Source organism: Vigna angularis, chromosome 1, assembly GCF_016808095.1.
Source record: "Vigna angularis cultivar LongXiaoDou No.4 chromosome 1, ASM1680809v1, whole genome shotgun sequence".
Classification (NCBI taxonomy): Eukaryota; Viridiplantae; Streptophyta; class Magnoliopsida; order Fabales; family Fabaceae; genus Vigna; species Vigna angularis.
The window spans coordinates 63,486,079-63,501,996 of record NC_068970.1 but is presented as its reverse complement, the minus strand read 5'-3'; the positions used below and the strand labels follow the sequence as shown (position 1 = coordinate 63,501,996).

Here is a 15,918-nt window from a genome sequence, read left to right as displayed (position 1 = left end):
AATCATAAACAAACGAGGACTCTGAAAGAATTTACCAGCACAAGTGTTTACTAGGGTATTCCAATAAGTTTTTTTATAATTATTAAATTAAATATTTTTGTTCCATTTTAATTTTATATGGACTATTAATTACTTACTATTTTTAGAATTTATTCAATTATTTTTAATCTTTTTATGCAATTTAAGTTGAAAAAATTCAAGATTACGATTGTATGGGAAAATTACGCATAATAAAAATTGTATGAAAATAAAATTAATATAATAATGGTTTAAATTTATAAAAAGGTGAAAAATTAAACTTAATTAATTTACATTTAATAAATTGGTTTAGATAAAATAGCTTATTAAAAAATATAGGTTAGTTTCACCATTAATGTTCTAAATCAATAAACTAATTCATTAACTCGAAACTGATATTTGAAATATTTTTTAATTGAAAACTAACTTGTAGACTTTATTAAATAAATTTTAAACAAAAAATCAATTAAAAAATAAAAAAGACAAAGTCGTCAATAATTACATTTAAGAATTTATGTGACTAATATACTGTCAAAAAATATTAATAGTATTCAAAATAATATTAAATAAATAGATCTGAAGCATTAATGAACAAGCAGGAAACTTCCCTTTCATTGAATGACAGGATAGGAATCCATCGGTATCTGTTTTCGCTTCATAATATTTGTGGAGGAGAGGACACAGCCAAATCTCGATTTGTGGAAAAGAAGAAAAACAAATAAAAGAAAAAATAAATAAATTTTCACATTTTTTTCAATAAATAAGTTTATTTTATGATATATTAAGAGCAAGCATAAGTTACTTGTTGGTAAAACTTTTACAAATATGCTACCATTTGAAATGGTACTGCATCCAATAGAAGCTGGTTATTTTGGTTAGTGAATGAATGTCATCAAGCTCGAGTAATTGTAGATGAACAATAACAATCTTTCGACAACTAATTGAATATTTTACTTAAATGGTGTCCTTGTTCTTGGATTTCTTTATTGCTCTTCCTTTTTCCCTCTAGCAATAAACCAATCCACCCTTGAAAGCAGTATCCTTGTTGCTTAAGCGTATGATGAAGAAGATAAAGAGGTGCTTTTGAGAGTGAAGATGAAGGAAGAAGAACTGCATATTCGCAAGTTAGAGCAAAACCTCTTCCTTCTCTGTTTCTACACTTTCTTCTTCTTTTCACTATAAAGACATTTCATCATATTTTAAAATAAAAATGTATATTTTATAACATAAACATTGACAAAATTATATTTTTCATCTCTAATATAAAAAAAGACATTACCACAAGTGGAGGTACCATAATGATAGAATATATGAACCGGTTGTTGATTATAGATTAAGTCGGATTTAACCGAAGAAAGTGATTTTTTGTTGAAAATGAGTTAAAATATTTTAAACAGTTAATTTATTTCAATATATTTATTTTAATTATGTATTTAATATTTGAATTGGGTTAATATTAGTTACAAAATATTAAAATTATCATTTCTAATTTAAAGTTATTTAGAATGTACAATTCTTTTTATATTTTTTAAGATTAATGAGTCATTGCTCCTGTCTCAACAATTTGAAGTGAGTATAAAATTTCAAACTTACTGTAAAGTGAACCAGATTAAAGTGATTCGTATTAAATCAAATTAATCCACTTCTAATTTAATTCTTATTAGTCAACTTTTATAAGTCAAATCAAGGGTCTCATGATGATTGGAAAAAAATTGAAGTTTTAGTTTTGGTTACCTTTGTACGGTGATGTTGGTATCTCAAACTCCAACTACAACCAACCAACCAACCATAGAACATGACTTCTCTCTCCGTCTTTCCCTCACTCCCATCGCTTCAAAACCCTAACTTCACTCATCCCCGCCTCTCCAATTTCATCTATTTCCCTTTCAATTCCACGCAATCTTTTGCACCACTCTCTCGCCGTAATTTCTTATGCAGAGCTTTCAGAGATCCCGGCGAGGACATCAAAGCGGTCGTCAAGACCGACGACGGCGGCGGCGGAGATGGGGGTGGAGACGGTGGGGGGGACCGGGACTCGGAGAAAAAAGAAGGGCCTTTGCCGGAGTGGTTGAATTTCACTACTGATGACGCCAAAACGGTACTTGCTGCTATCGCAATTTCGCTTGCGTTTCGCACGTTCGTGGCGGAGCCTAGGTACATTCCCTCGCTGTCAATGTACCCTACATTTGATGTTGGCGATAGAATTGTTGCTGAAAAGGTAGCCTTATTGTTCCTTTACCTTCTAATTTCAAGAGGGTGTTGTTCAACTGTTCATGAACTTGTTATTAGCTGTATATTTTCTATTAGAACTGAACCTTGGACGATATTCACCTCGGATTTGGCACTTTTAACAGCAAGGAGAATGCTCTTTGGATTCAAAGTGTACTAATCATTAATGTTTAAAAAATCATTTCTTTAAACTTGAAAGTGTTATTAAACTCAAAGTTTGTCAAACGTGTAATTGATCTTTATTTCAAACTCAAATTTAATTTTTTAAACGACGAATGCGAGGGCATTTTATCCTCTGAAATTGTACTCTTTTGACTTTAGAAGAGACGATTAAGTTGAAACACGATGAGACTCGCTCAATGTTGAAATTAACTACGAAAAAGAAAAGGAAAAAATAGTCCAGACAACATCTTGTGTATGTGTGGATATGGCTTTTCCCTTGTTATAGATTGTCATATCATCCTCTGATCTGACTTTCTACTATGATTTATAGTGTCTGTATGTCAAGAGCTGTAGGTTAGATTCATCTTCATTTGACAACTTCAGCTATTTGTTAAAATATGATAAGAATTTGGTGCTTTTCTATAATGTGTGGGGTGTCTGTAAGGTACTGTAAACATATGAGTGGAAGTTTTTGCATTTTTTTTAAGACACTACTTTTCAAACCATTAACTGATTTTTTTCATGAAATGCTGGAGTGTCTTATCTTTGTGGGTGTCGGCAATTGAAATGTTGATTCTCTGAAATTTTTTGTAGAATTTTCAACTGTGAGGAATGAACCTAAAAATTTCTTGTTGTTAGACATATACAAGGTTATGGCGATTACTATAGACTTTTGTACTTAATTGGTAAATTCCTACTTTCTCTTTGTTTTGCTAAAACAGATTATTTACGGACTTAGAAATTTGCAGATAATAGTTTGTTTTTTTTTAACTCTTGTACTTGTACATATTTGTTCTGATGAGAAATGTTTATGTTGAATTTAACTATTTCACAAAATATATATGCACCCGTAGACTTGGATACTTGTGGAGCAAGTCATGTAACATTTAGCTATGCTCTTTAAATTGATTTTGACATCAACGTTCAACTGGACTTACCTTCTGTTATGATGCATCTCAATTGTAAATTATGTTTTCAGGTTTCTTACTATTTTAGAAAACCATGTGCAAGTGACATAGTGATATTCAAAAGCCCTCCTGTGCTCCAAGAAGTTGGATATAGTGATGACGATGTTTTTATAAAGCGTGTGGTTGCAAAGGAAGGTGATATTGTGGAGGTAAGATCTTTTGAGAAGAGCATTGATACTCTAATATTTTGTGATGGTATTATCTTTTGACGATGTTACATTCATAGTCCTGTTATCTTTTGTTTGTCCATAGCTTCACTTTTCCAATCGCTTGCTTTCTGGTTTATAGGGAAGTTTATTCTTTTCTATTTGTTCAGGAGTATGGTTTGTTAGATGGTGGCTACTGACTGTTACATGTAATTGGAACTTAAAAGTCGGCTTGAATAGCATTTAGTAGTCATTTATAATGTAAGACAGATTCTTGGGGTGCTCGATTCTGCAGCTTAGTCTGAAATGTGAGCAATTGAATTATTTGCAGGTCCGTAAAGGGCATCTTGTAGTTAATGGGGTTGAGAGGAATGAAGACTACATTCTTGAACCACCTGCATATGAGATGAAACCCACAGTAAGTTATATCTTTTAATATTTTGGTTCTGTTGTTTTCCCTTCCTCTATTGATCCCAAATGAACGACATGGTAGTTCTATGCCAGGTTCTCCATTGGAATGAATGAAAGGACATAATTAACTACCAAAAATGTAATGCATTGTACAACTGTTTAAGTGTAACTCAAGTTTAAAATAAGAGCAAAAGCATTGATGTTTATACTTGGGTTTTTCTAGTTTGTGTATTCAAACGTCAAGAAAATGTGTTATACTGAAAACAAAAAGGTCATTCGATGGTTTTTTTATATGATTTAAAGGCTGTTCATTCCACTTACTATTATTACCATCCAATTAGAGAAATAATAATTAATGGATTGATTGTATCAGATGGCCATTTGTGTTTAGATGAATATTGATAATAATTTGTTTGGTTTTGCAGCGTGTACCAGAAAATTACGTGTTTGTGATGGGAGACAATCGCAATAACAGCTATGATTCCCATGTGTGGTAATGATGTTTTTTAAGTATGCTGAGATGCATTCATTATCTTTACTATTCCATGTTTGATAATTATATTGTGAATGGAATGTGATTTTGTTAGGGGTCCCCTGCCATCCAAGAACATCATAGGGAGATCAGTATTTCGGTATTGGCCACCAAATAGAATTGCTGGCACAATTTCTAAGGATAGCTGCAGTGTTGAAACCACGCAGGAGGGTGCAGAGACTGCTCTACCTTCTCAATGACCACACTTGCCATCCATTGCCGTGGATTATGTAATACCAATTTTTGTATTGTTAGTCTCAATCTTAGAAAAGAAATAGGACGTTATTAAGTTGAAAAGACATTTATATCCTCATAATTTATGTAGGTGTAAAACAATTTATTTCAAACTTAACAACCAAGCTTTCTATGTATTTACTTTTCATTTTTAGTTAGTGATCGATTTTTGTAATATTCAAATAAAATATCCAAGGTTGTTTCTAATATATCATTAAACCTGGGGTTAAATATGTTTTTAGTCTTTAAACTATCAAACGAATTTGTTTTTAGTCTCTTTTTCAAAGTAAGGTACATTTTAGGTCCTTTAAAACTAACACTATTAAAAACCAGCTGAGCTGGCTAACGGTGTAGTGTCACATAATTTTTTTTCTGATACCACTCGTGTCAGATTTTCTCCCCTTCCACCAACCCAACCCCATTCCCCCACCATGGAGCTCAACCCCCAAATGGCGCAACGCCCCCACCCCTCGTTGTCCTTGAGATGTTCCCACCGCCCCTCAGCCACCAACGATCCCCTCAGCCACCCGCGCCACTTCCTCAAATTCCCCGCCATGTCCCTCACCACAGCCACTGCACTCACCGCTAATGTCTGGCCTTCAACAGTGTGTCGTTTTGGTAGAGGCTTATGTCCTAACGTAGCAAATCGAACGTCGCGGTGCAGTTCTTCGAGGTTTGTGACTATGACGATGGATTGGAAATTGAAGGAGATGATAATTAGGGGTTTGGATAGGTTTGTAGAGAGGAAGGATTTATATAAGAGTGTTGGGAAGGCGTCGAAAAGAGGGCTTTCGGGTCCCCTGGAACTGGGAAATCGAGTTTGATTGTTGCTATGGCTAATTATCTGATAAACCAGTAAGGACCCTTTTTAATGTTTAAAGATTTACAATGTATTAAGTTGAAGAACTGTTTTTGTTAATGAAAAGGTAATTTCTTAACAAAGATGATCATGGTTTTGGAAGGTAGGGTTGTTGAATGTAGATGGATACTACAATTCCTTGTTGTCTTTCATTGACAAAGCTGTGGAGGAAGGCTTCATTAGCCCTAAAGCTCACCACATAACTGTATCTTCCCCATCATTAAAAGAGCTTGTCAAAAAGATGGAGGTAATTGCAATCTTTCTTTCTGGTTTAATAGTTTTAAAACAATTTGTGAATGATGGCTAATGTTATAAATTATGTTTGTAAAAAAATATGATGGTTTGTTTTTTACATGTAAATGTCTGTATTTATTTGCTGACTTTTTGTTTGATGGTTACAGGAATATTTTCCACAGCATGAAAGAGTTGCCTCTAAGTTGAGCTAGGAAACGCATCTCAGTTAGGAAATATAATCTGAGATGAAAGGAAGAGACAAGAGAGAGAAGGAGAAAAGATGAGAAACACTTCAAGAAAAAAAATTGTCAGTCTACCGTCATATCAGCTAGTTTGTAACTATGTTAATTTTAGAAGATTAAAATTAAAATTTAATTAAGGAGGAGAATTAAAATATATCCTACTTTAAAAAAAGAACTAACTAAAACCAAAACCACTTAATAGCATAGGAGGAGGATTAAAATGTATCCTACTTTAATCTCGCCCAACAAAAAACCACAATAAGCCACCTAAGAAGTTCCACATCCTCCCACAAGGCTAGCAAAAATCAAAACAAACCATAGAACATAATTACAATCCTTATCTAAGATTTCTAAATTTGCAAACAAATCGTCGACCTATATTATAATCACAGCGTAAGTGGTGATATTAAACTAAAACCGGGAAAAGGGAAGAAAAGTAAAAATACTTGGAACAGTATGATGGCACACTCGTATTTCTTTAATTACATAAACGATACAATTTGCAAAGCCACACATATTGATAATGAATATATTACACGGTTTAAAAAGAATTTAATTTTATTACAAAATTTAAATCAAAGCCGTAATGAATATATTACACTACTTTCTCACACTCAATAGTATTAACAAATTCTGTAGTTAATTTGAATTTTGTCTTAAAATTTAAATTTGACATCCGGCTTTAGATTTCTGCTCATGTAAAATAATACATTGTTTCTTAGTAGACTTGCAAATTGGGAGTCTTCGATTTCACAACCTTAGAGGCTTTTAGATCATAACTACATATTGAGAATCAGAAATTAGAGTCAGATTATTTATTTACGTAAATGCTTGGAGATTCACATTTCATGCTTATAAACGAATATCACATAGCAATCTATGAATTACATAAAGTAGGTCTCCCGAGAGTCTGCAGTAGTTCTCAAGCCTGGCGAAGGCGAAAACTCTTTGGCGGCCACTGCGAATGTTTAGAGAAACAAGCCTTAGAATTTGTCATCATTGCCGATCATCCTATCACACGTTCATGTCATATTCACTTAATGCTGAATAATACATTTAACTACTATTCCACACAATTTTCAGTACAATTTAAAGAGACTAGTTATAGACATTTGTTTATCTGTTCGTAGATAGATGAACTGAAAACCAGAAAGAAAAAAAAAAATAAACGGCAGTACAAATTTAACTCTCAGACATCCAAGGAAGGATAAAAGCAGCATTAGCTCTCTAGCCTGGCGAAGGCGAAAGCTCTTAGGCGGCCACTGCGAATGTTTAGAGAAACAAGCCTTAGAATATGTCATCATCGAGTTTTTGAAGCACAAACAAAAAACAATCTACACTGAAAATTACAATTTCAAAAAATAAAATGTAAAAAAAAACTATATAAAACAGCTGAATCAAAAAACATATATTCTCAGACATCCAAGGAAGGATAAAAACAGCACAAGCTCTCAAGCCCGGCGAAGGCGAAAGCTCTTAGGCGGCCACTGCGAATGTTTAGAGAAACAAGCCTTAGGATTTGTCATCATCGAATGAACAGAAATTTACAGAACAACTAAGTTTATGGAACTCAACAAATCAATATTTAATCATAACAGATAATAGTAATTACAAAAGAATAATCATCAAAGCAACAGCTGTGAGGTCTCAGACATCCAAGGAAGGATAAATACAGCACTAGCTCTCAAGCCTGGCGAAGGCGAAAGCTCTTAGGCGGCCACTGCGAATGTTTAGAGAAACAAGCCTTGTTTGGTATCATCACAGACAAATAGTATGGCTATAATTGCAACAGGATAGCATACATTGATTAAAAATTGACAATTACAGTAAATGAGTTCTACAGTGACAAATTAGATTTTCCACCCTATAATGATCAGCAAGAAACAGAAAAAAGAGCTGACAAAGTGAAAAGGATGGATGAATTGAATGTTAGGGACATGTTCATCCCTAAAGCACTCGGAATCACTGCTAAAGGGGCAGACGTAAAGTCCCGTAAATTCAAGGTAACAAAATTTAAATAAAAGATGACAAAACCAAATCAGACAAGAGTAGTAGTAAAAACATAGACCAATCTAAAACCTAAAAATTAAGATTTAAAGCATAATGAATAAAAGGGTCATCAGATAGGAGCGAAAGACTAAAACTAAATATAATCACAGATAAATCATCTGAACTATGCTTATGATCATCATATGACCCTTCCAACATATTAATAACACAAACTCAATAAAAGGAAAATAATAAGTTAAGACAGTAACAGATTACAAACATGCAAATAAAAAAGAAAACTATAGTAAAAGGGCCTCAGAAGGAAGGCAGTAGTGATTTCGTAATCATGAATATCATCCATTACTATTCACTAAATCATTCATCATTGGCAATAAAAACAGAGAATTTAGGATTCATAAACTAACATTTCACTGCAACATCACCACCTAAACTAAGGTAAACAAAAACACAATCACTCAATAAAGAAAAATATCTATAGAAAAAACGTTGATAGTTGGCCTCATAGAGAAGATTAGTTTGATCCACACGGAGTAGTTCAGACATATGCTTGTCTATTATTTATAATTTAATCATAGGCCTATCAAAGAGTACAAATCTTGCTACTAACCACAATATCAAATATGGAAGAAGAGCTGAAAAATAAAACAAAGACAGAAACATTAATCAAATAAAATTCAATGGGAAAAAATAAATGGACAAAGAAGGGACTCAGAATATGGGTGGTGATATAGCAGGATGGTCGGCAAGGCCAATGAGGCCAATTACGACGAACGAGACCTTATCACAGAATCATCACAGTCCAATTCGATCTGATTTCGACACACACTACAACAATCAATTGTAACAGACAGAGATGAAAAACTAAAAAAATGGAATCTCATGAATCGAGAGTGTTAAAGAAACCCTAGCCTCTTGAGGAACATAGAGTGAAGGGGCGTAGAGAGTGTTTATAAAGGGGGGAAGGAGATTTGCTGGCTAGGGTTTTGGGTGAGTAGATGTCTCTAGAATGTGCGGATGATGCGTTCTCCTTAACCTGCGCCGCCAAATAATAACCTAAACATTTTCTCAAAGATGTCAAAATAAATGAAAAATTAATTTATTTTTTCATTTCTGCATCTATATTTTTATTAAATAATGTCAATTAGTATATATATATATATATATATATATATATATATATATATATTATTATAATGAAATTATTTAACCACAAGAGTTTTAATTATATATAATGATATATTCAAAATATTTATAATTTGACTTTATTTAAAAAATATGAACAGTTACTTATGATTTAATTTTTTAAATTAATAACTTTTTATTATAACTTAAAAATGTTATAAAGGATAAAATATAAAATGTACATCAAACGTACAATATTTTATATATGGTTATTAGTTATTATATATATATATATATATATATATATATATATATAACAAATTCACGTTAAAATAAGAGGTTTGGTTATATAAAATTAAATATTAAAAATACTAAAAATCTAATCTATTTCAAAATTATTAGATTTATATAGTAAATAAATAATAATAATTTGTATATACAAAATGGAGAAAATTATTTACATGTTATTATAGAAAAATAATTTTAACACAAATTATTAGAGAATCGTTTATATATTATTACAGGTGTAAAGATATAATTTAAAAAGAAAAACTTAATTAGTTACTAAGAGATATAATTAAAAATGTTGTGGCACATCTTATTTGTATATGGCCACCAGGAAGTAGAGACTGCATGATAATTTAAATTAAAACGTTAAGCATTTAATAAAATAAAATATTAAGAAATAACTGGCACAAATATTTAAATATATATATATATATATATATATATATATAATTTTTTGTTTATATTTTTTTTTCAATTTTATCATTTAAATATTTTTTTAAAATTAAAATAATTATTTTATCAAATTTTTTAAGTAATAGTTTCTTTTAACAATATTTTTTTATTTGACTCTTTTTAAATTAAATTTTAATTATAAAAATATTTACAAAACAAATAAAATTTATTTACATAAAAATTATTTATATTTAATTTTATAATTATAATAATTATAAAAATAACAATAGTAATAATTTTATTATTTTTTATTTTCATAAAAAGATGTTGAGATCGGAAGGATGACGTAACATCCCAAAAAAAAATCACCCTAAAACAAATAAATTTTTCAAAAACTTAAATGTTGTAATAATACATAACATCCCGAGCATAAACTAAAATCTATACATCAGTCTTAAGCTCAAACGCAACAACAAAGATAACCTTGAATCCTTCTAATTCGATCTTCCATCTCTTCCTCCATTTGCACAAGATTACGTGACAATCCTTCAACTGCTCCCGTATAACATCACACATTATACGATCATCGCATTCACATGCACAAACAAGCAAAGTAAGGGTGAGCTAACCTGAAACACATCATTTATAAAACATGCATAGTTATTTCAATACAAATATCATATAATAATTAAGTCCGACATCCTCAAACCAATGTACCACAATTCCTGTTGGACACTCATTCCAAAGTACCTAATAATCAACCTAATACACAATAAACTCTCATCCGGATGATACGTTGATGAGCAAATCAACGGAAGGTGCCCCACTTGTGATTTCATTCTTAGTCTCCTCAATATGTCCACAATCAACCACAGATCAAACATCCTACTACAGTACCCTCAACCTCAATACATACCCAGATATCATAACATTACTGAATCAAACGATAAAACAACGAACTTATATTACATCGGATACTGTTTACACGAACATTAAGATTGATCACTTAAGCTAGAAACTGAGCATCAAACGCTATTATACCGAATACCATTAGGTCGAATACCAAAAGATCAAACGCTAATTAAGATCAAGTACATAGACTTCACGTTAAGACAGTGTACTCTACTAAAACAATTACTATTATTTCGAACATTATTCGAACGATTGCTCAAAGATCAAATCTCGCACACCACAGATTAAGTACCATTCGGACGAACACTTAATTGATCACTTTACTGAATTTAATTCTATCTGAGAGTAACCTCATCGAGACCGAATGTTCCCTACGTACAACCACTAACTATTAATGATCTTTACCCGAGACAGGCATCATCCGACCCGAGCACTACCTATGAATGATCATTTCCTGAATCATGTATCATCACGACTAATCACTATTTATCAATCGATCGATACTTCAACGACTATCAAAGCCGGTCACTCCCTATAAATGATTACAACCTCAAAGCAACACCACCAATAAAGATCATTCCCTGAGAACCATCGCTACTAGACAGAACACTATAATAAGGAACGCTTGAGTCTGGGTTAAACGCCTAGAGTACTCTGTTGAACACCTCAGTATTGACTGAACGTAATCAAACTAAACCTCAGGTTACCAAATTAAGATCGGACGCTAGCTACCTCATATCCACTAACATCAAGATCAACTGTTATCTAATAACGCTCGCTACCTGAAAATAATTAACACCAAGACCGAACGTCACTAATAAGAACGCTCGTTACTACCTATAGACTCAACAAGTTTTACTCCCCGTCTCTTTCGCAGAAGTACTCCAAATCCAACTTTATCTACACTACCATCTCTCTCGTATCCGTACGACCATCACGGTTAGAAATCACAGCCACAACATGCAAGATGAATAACCAGAATTATCACACTATAAACCCACTACAAATACTATAACAATTCCCATGATAAATCGACTCACATGACACTGCACACTAGTCTTTCATAAACTGATGTCGTTTACTTGTAATTCGTCGTCATAACCTGCTCTCAATAACAGGCGACCCGAGCCGTCATCCATCGCGACTTCAGACCTATCTCCCCGACTCCTCAAGGACTAACGAGTAAAAACATCGATACTACGCGTAACGATGCACTATACTCAACACGAGCCGAAGTCATTGGGCGAGACATTCACCTCCTCGCGCAGAAGAAGGTGACACTCGAATCTCAGTCTCACGCGTGAGACTAGCAAAAATGCTCAAAAGACAGACAAAGTTACAAGTAAATAACATAGTGTATGTACCACCTCTAACAGAATAAACGTGCTCAATCACGAAGTCATACATATTCCCAATAATATGTATAACTAAACCAATAGAATAAACGTGCTCAATCACGAAGTCATACATATTCTCAATAATATGTATAACTAAACCAATATTGGATCAAGGAAATAACCAACAATTCTCAATAATTACTTCAAAATACACCCACGGATTATGCATTATTGCCGAACGCTATTTCCAACTCTGATGCTGTCTGAACGAACGTTCTGAAATCAATCTTCATCACAGGCCGAACGCTCACAAACCAAGGCCGAACGCTCACAACACCAAGGACGAACGCTCACAACACCAAGGACGAACGCTCACAACACCAAGGACGAACGCTCACAACGCCAAGGACGAACACTCACTACGCCAAGGACGAACGCTCACTACGCCAAGGACGAACGCTCACTAGGCCAAGGACGAACGCTCACAATACCAAGGACGAACGCTCACAACGCCAAGGACGAACGCTCACTACGCCAAGGACGAACGCTCACTACGCCAAGGACGAACGCTCACTACGCCAAGGACGAACGCTCACTACGCCAAGGACGAACGCTCACTACGCCAAGGACGAACGCTCACTACGCCAAGGACGAACGCTCACTACGCCAAGGACGAACGCTCACTACGCCAAGGACGAACGCTCACTACGCCAAGGACGAACGCTCACTACGCCAAGGACGAACGCTCACTACGCCAAGGACGAACGCTCACTACGCCAAGGACGAACGCTCACTACGCCAAGGACGAACGCTCACTACAAGGACGAACGCTCACTACAAGGACGAACGCTCACTACAAGGACGAACGCTCACTACAAGGACGTTCGTTTAGAACCGAACGTTCACCACTGAGCAATTTGGACGAACGTCCAATTTCACCAGAATTGGACGAACGTTAGGCCGACCACTAATTGGTCGAGCACTGTTGGGACGAACGTCCAATTTTGACTCATCAAAATTGGACGAACGCGCATTCTGCAGAATTCTGCAGAATCGCACATTTTCCAGAGAAACCCAGAAAACCCCATTTTCAACCCCTTCTTCCCAAATTTGCATCAAAATACAGATTATACCAACAATTAATGAAATAAATCAAACTCCCCTTACCTCTTGAAGACTTCCTTGCAAGCTTTGGGATCTATCTCCTCCTATACATGCAGCTCTAGATCTCCTAGCAAATTCATCAGCTCTCCACTTTCTCTTCCGATCTTGCTGGAAGAACTCCACCCTCACCAGATGCCCAACCCAGATCTACCTCTCAGCCCTTCTGAAGTTGGTACAGTTTCCATGGGTGCTCTTCGGACGGCTGGAAATGGAAGGAAGGAAGGAAGGTTTCCTCCCTTGGCTGTTCTCTCTCTCTTTCTTTCTCACATGCCCACCAAAAATGAATTCCCTCCCTTGCTAAGCTTCCCCGTAATTGCACCTCCAATAATGCACTCCCAATAGTCAAAGAGGTGGGTGACCACCATGTCCCCACCATGTCCCCTACCATCCAAAATACGGGTCTTACAGATGAGGTCAAGAAGTCAATATTGAGAATTAAGGTTTAAAGATTAAGGTTGAAATGTCACGATCAAGATGATAAAGGTCGAGAAGGTTGAGATTGAAAGGTCAAAACCAAAAGGATGAAGTTAAAAAGATCGAGATTAAGAGATCAAGGCTAACAGATCAAGATTGATAAGTCAAGGCCAATAGGTCAAGAGCGAAAGATCGAGGTTGAGAAGTCGACTGAGAGTTTGAAACTAAAAAGTGTTTGAAACTAAAAAGTCGAGGTGGATAGGTTGAAGCTGAGAGGATAAGGTCGAAAAGGTTGAAGTTGAAAAGTCGGGGCTAACAAGTTGAGGTTGACAAGTCGAGGTCGACAGGCCAACAGGTCGAGACTGAGAGGTCGGGACTAACAGATTGAGACCAAGAAGATGAGACCAATATCTCAAGATTGAGAAGTCGAGATTAAGAAGTTGAGGCTGATAGGTTAAGTCCAAGAGGATGAGGTTGAAAAGGTTGAGGCTAAAAGGTCGAGACCAAGAGGATGAGGTCGAGATGTCGAGATTGATAAGCCAAGTTTTAGCCAAGAAGGTTGAGGTAAAAAAGGTTGAGGTCGAGAAGTCGATATGTTGCGAGTTAACTTTTTTCGTCATGTTTGTTATGGTTACCATGGGAGTAAAAAAAGTACTTGCTCAACTCCATGGTGAGCGCCAAAATGTTCTTACAATATTGGTCGGGCACTTTTAACTCCTTTATGTCTTGGTCTTTGAGTCACTTTTGTCCTTGATTAGTCTGATGTGAAGAATGTTTTGATCGTCTTAATCCACTAAAAATGTACATAAAACTTCTATTTATACTATTTGTAATGGGTTTTTACTTATCATCGGCCTAATTACGACTCAATCGTGTTTTAATTCCATTATTTAGTGTTTTGGTTGAATTGGTCCGAGAGTAGGTCTTCCTTCTTTGCTCTGTTCTCTTTTGATCATTCAATCCTCTCCGAGTTGTCGACCTGCAAAAGATATTCCGATGCTCAAGTCAGATAAATATGTTTCATAAAGAGATATATATTTTATTATGATAGATCAAGCCGTCTTTACCTTATCATTCACCTTGCATTTATAGGCTTTGCAATTGTCCAGCCCATTGAATGTCCATTAATGCAGTATAAATATACCATGCCAATCATTCATAAATGTAATATATATGCATATGATACGATAATTACTCACATTAATTACCCATTAATGCCCTTGAGTGTGCCTACCAGGCCGACTGACACTTTCGTCCAGATGACCGATCTACTGTCCTCACGTCTTTGATCGATCATCTTTGTTCAGTCTCTTGTCGGCGGATCCTATATAGTACATTTAGCTTATTTGTGTTAAGCTACTTTTAGATTGGTTAATTATGCTAGATGTCTACCGATCGACCATCTTTTATGTCAACAATCAATACGATCGGTCTACCTGTAACAACACATTCTCTTACATAAACATTATATCACTACCTTTTTTTACCACTATCTTCCCCTAAATGTTTAAAACTAAGAGAGAAAAACATCTTTGTTGTAGTCATGAGTGTGCACTCTCATCACTCCATTAAGATTATTTATTTCTCAATACTCCTAGTTTGATAACTATATTTATAATCAAAACTTAAACACTTAAACACGTCACACACGATTTATCCATAAATTTTAGGTCATTCTAAAGATGAACTTTTATGATACTAAAAATTATAACATCCTAAAATAAAGAAATTTCCTATCTTTTGATATCATACATTAAGGTATTAGGGTAAACCTTTAAATATATATGAGAAAACAACATACATAAACATACAAGTTAGCATGATCATAGTCTTTGCAAAATAAAAACTTTTTCCACAATAAAAATTTGTATAATGTCCTTAATACTCTCAATACATAGCAAAAGTATGAAATACACTAAAACTTGATGTATATACATCAACAAATAGTGTAATTTGTAAAAAAACACATAGATAATACTTTGATCAACAATATACATCATCCATTTTCACATAGAATAACACATAATATATAAAAATCATCAAAGGGCTTGTCTAAACTTAATTATTTGGATACAAACATTAATATCGAATTGTAGGAGGTTTTGAACTTATGGTGACCTCTACTATTTTGCAGAGTCATTGTCAATGAATTTCGCTCTACCACACACAAAGTTAATCTCATTCGCATCTTGGGTTAAGGTAAAACCCTTATATTAGGACCTCCTACTACTCTCACTACATAA

At 34.3% G+C, this 15,918-nt stretch overlaps 1 protein-coding gene and 7 non-coding genes across 8 annotated transcripts; 1 reads left to right on the top strand and 7 right to left on the bottom strand.

Moving 5' to 3' along the window:
• Window positions 1-1,719: 1,719 nt before the first annotated feature.
• On the top strand, window positions 1,720-8,966 carry LOC108346953 (chloroplast processing peptidase). Its single transcript, XM_017586028.2, has 6 exons — window positions 1,720-2,236; window positions 3,389-3,526; window positions 3,855-3,941; window positions 4,360-4,427; window positions 4,522-5,806; window positions 5,961-8,966. Exons 1-5 carry the CDS (start codon window positions 1,814-1,816, stop codon window positions 4,664-4,666), a joined length of 861 nt encoding a protein of 286 aa, XP_017441517.1. The 5' UTR covers window positions 1,720-1,813; the 3' UTR covers window positions 4,667-5,806; window positions 5,961-8,966.
• On the bottom strand, window positions 7,221-7,344 carry LOC128195111 (small nucleolar RNA SNORD14). Its single transcript, XR_008246684.1, has one exon. It is a non-coding gene; the product is annotated as a small nucleolar RNA SNORD14 (small nucleolar RNA).
• LOC128195112 (small nucleolar RNA SNORD14) lies at window positions 7,446-7,569 on the bottom strand. The gene has a single exon (XR_008246685.1). It is a non-coding gene; the product is annotated as a small nucleolar RNA SNORD14 (small nucleolar RNA).
• On the bottom strand, window positions 7,679-7,802 carry LOC128195113 (small nucleolar RNA SNORD14). Its single transcript, XR_008246686.1, has one exon. It is a non-coding gene; the product is annotated as a small nucleolar RNA SNORD14 (small nucleolar RNA).
• LOC128195091 (small nucleolar RNA snoR99) lies at window positions 7,888-7,991 on the bottom strand. Its single transcript, XR_008246664.1, has one exon. It is a non-coding gene; the product is annotated as a small nucleolar RNA snoR99 (small nucleolar RNA).
• Window positions 8,147-8,236, bottom strand: LOC128195076 (small nucleolar RNA snR60/Z15/Z230/Z193/J17). The gene has a single exon (XR_008246649.1). It is a non-coding gene; the product is annotated as a small nucleolar RNA snR60/Z15/Z230/Z193/J17 (small nucleolar RNA).
• On the bottom strand, window positions 8,336-8,415 carry LOC128195089 (small nucleolar RNA U83). Its single transcript, XR_008246662.1, has one exon. It is a non-coding gene; the product is annotated as a small nucleolar RNA U83 (small nucleolar RNA).
• On the bottom strand, window positions 8,750-8,846 carry LOC128195080 (small nucleolar RNA Z43). Its single transcript, XR_008246653.1, has one exon. It is a non-coding gene; the product is annotated as a small nucleolar RNA Z43 (small nucleolar RNA).
• Window positions 8,967-15,918: the final 6,952 nt, after the last annotated feature.

What these genes read in the sequence shown, in the direction of transcription:
- LOC108346953 (XM_017586028.2), top strand. Translation starts at nt 1,814, where the DNA reads ATGACTTCTCTCTCCGTCTTTCCCTCACTCCCATCGCTTCAAAACCCT. An exon ending in ATAGAATTGTTGCTGAAAAG is followed by an intron (nt 2,237 to 3,388) that starts GTAGCCTTATTG and finishes TTATGTTTTCAG; the next exon opens with GTTTCTTACTATTTTAGAAA. An exon ending in CATATGAGATGAAACCCACA is followed by an intron (nt 3,942 to 4,359) that starts GTAAGTTATATC and finishes TTGGTTTTGCAG; the next exon opens with CGTGTACCAGAAAATTACGT.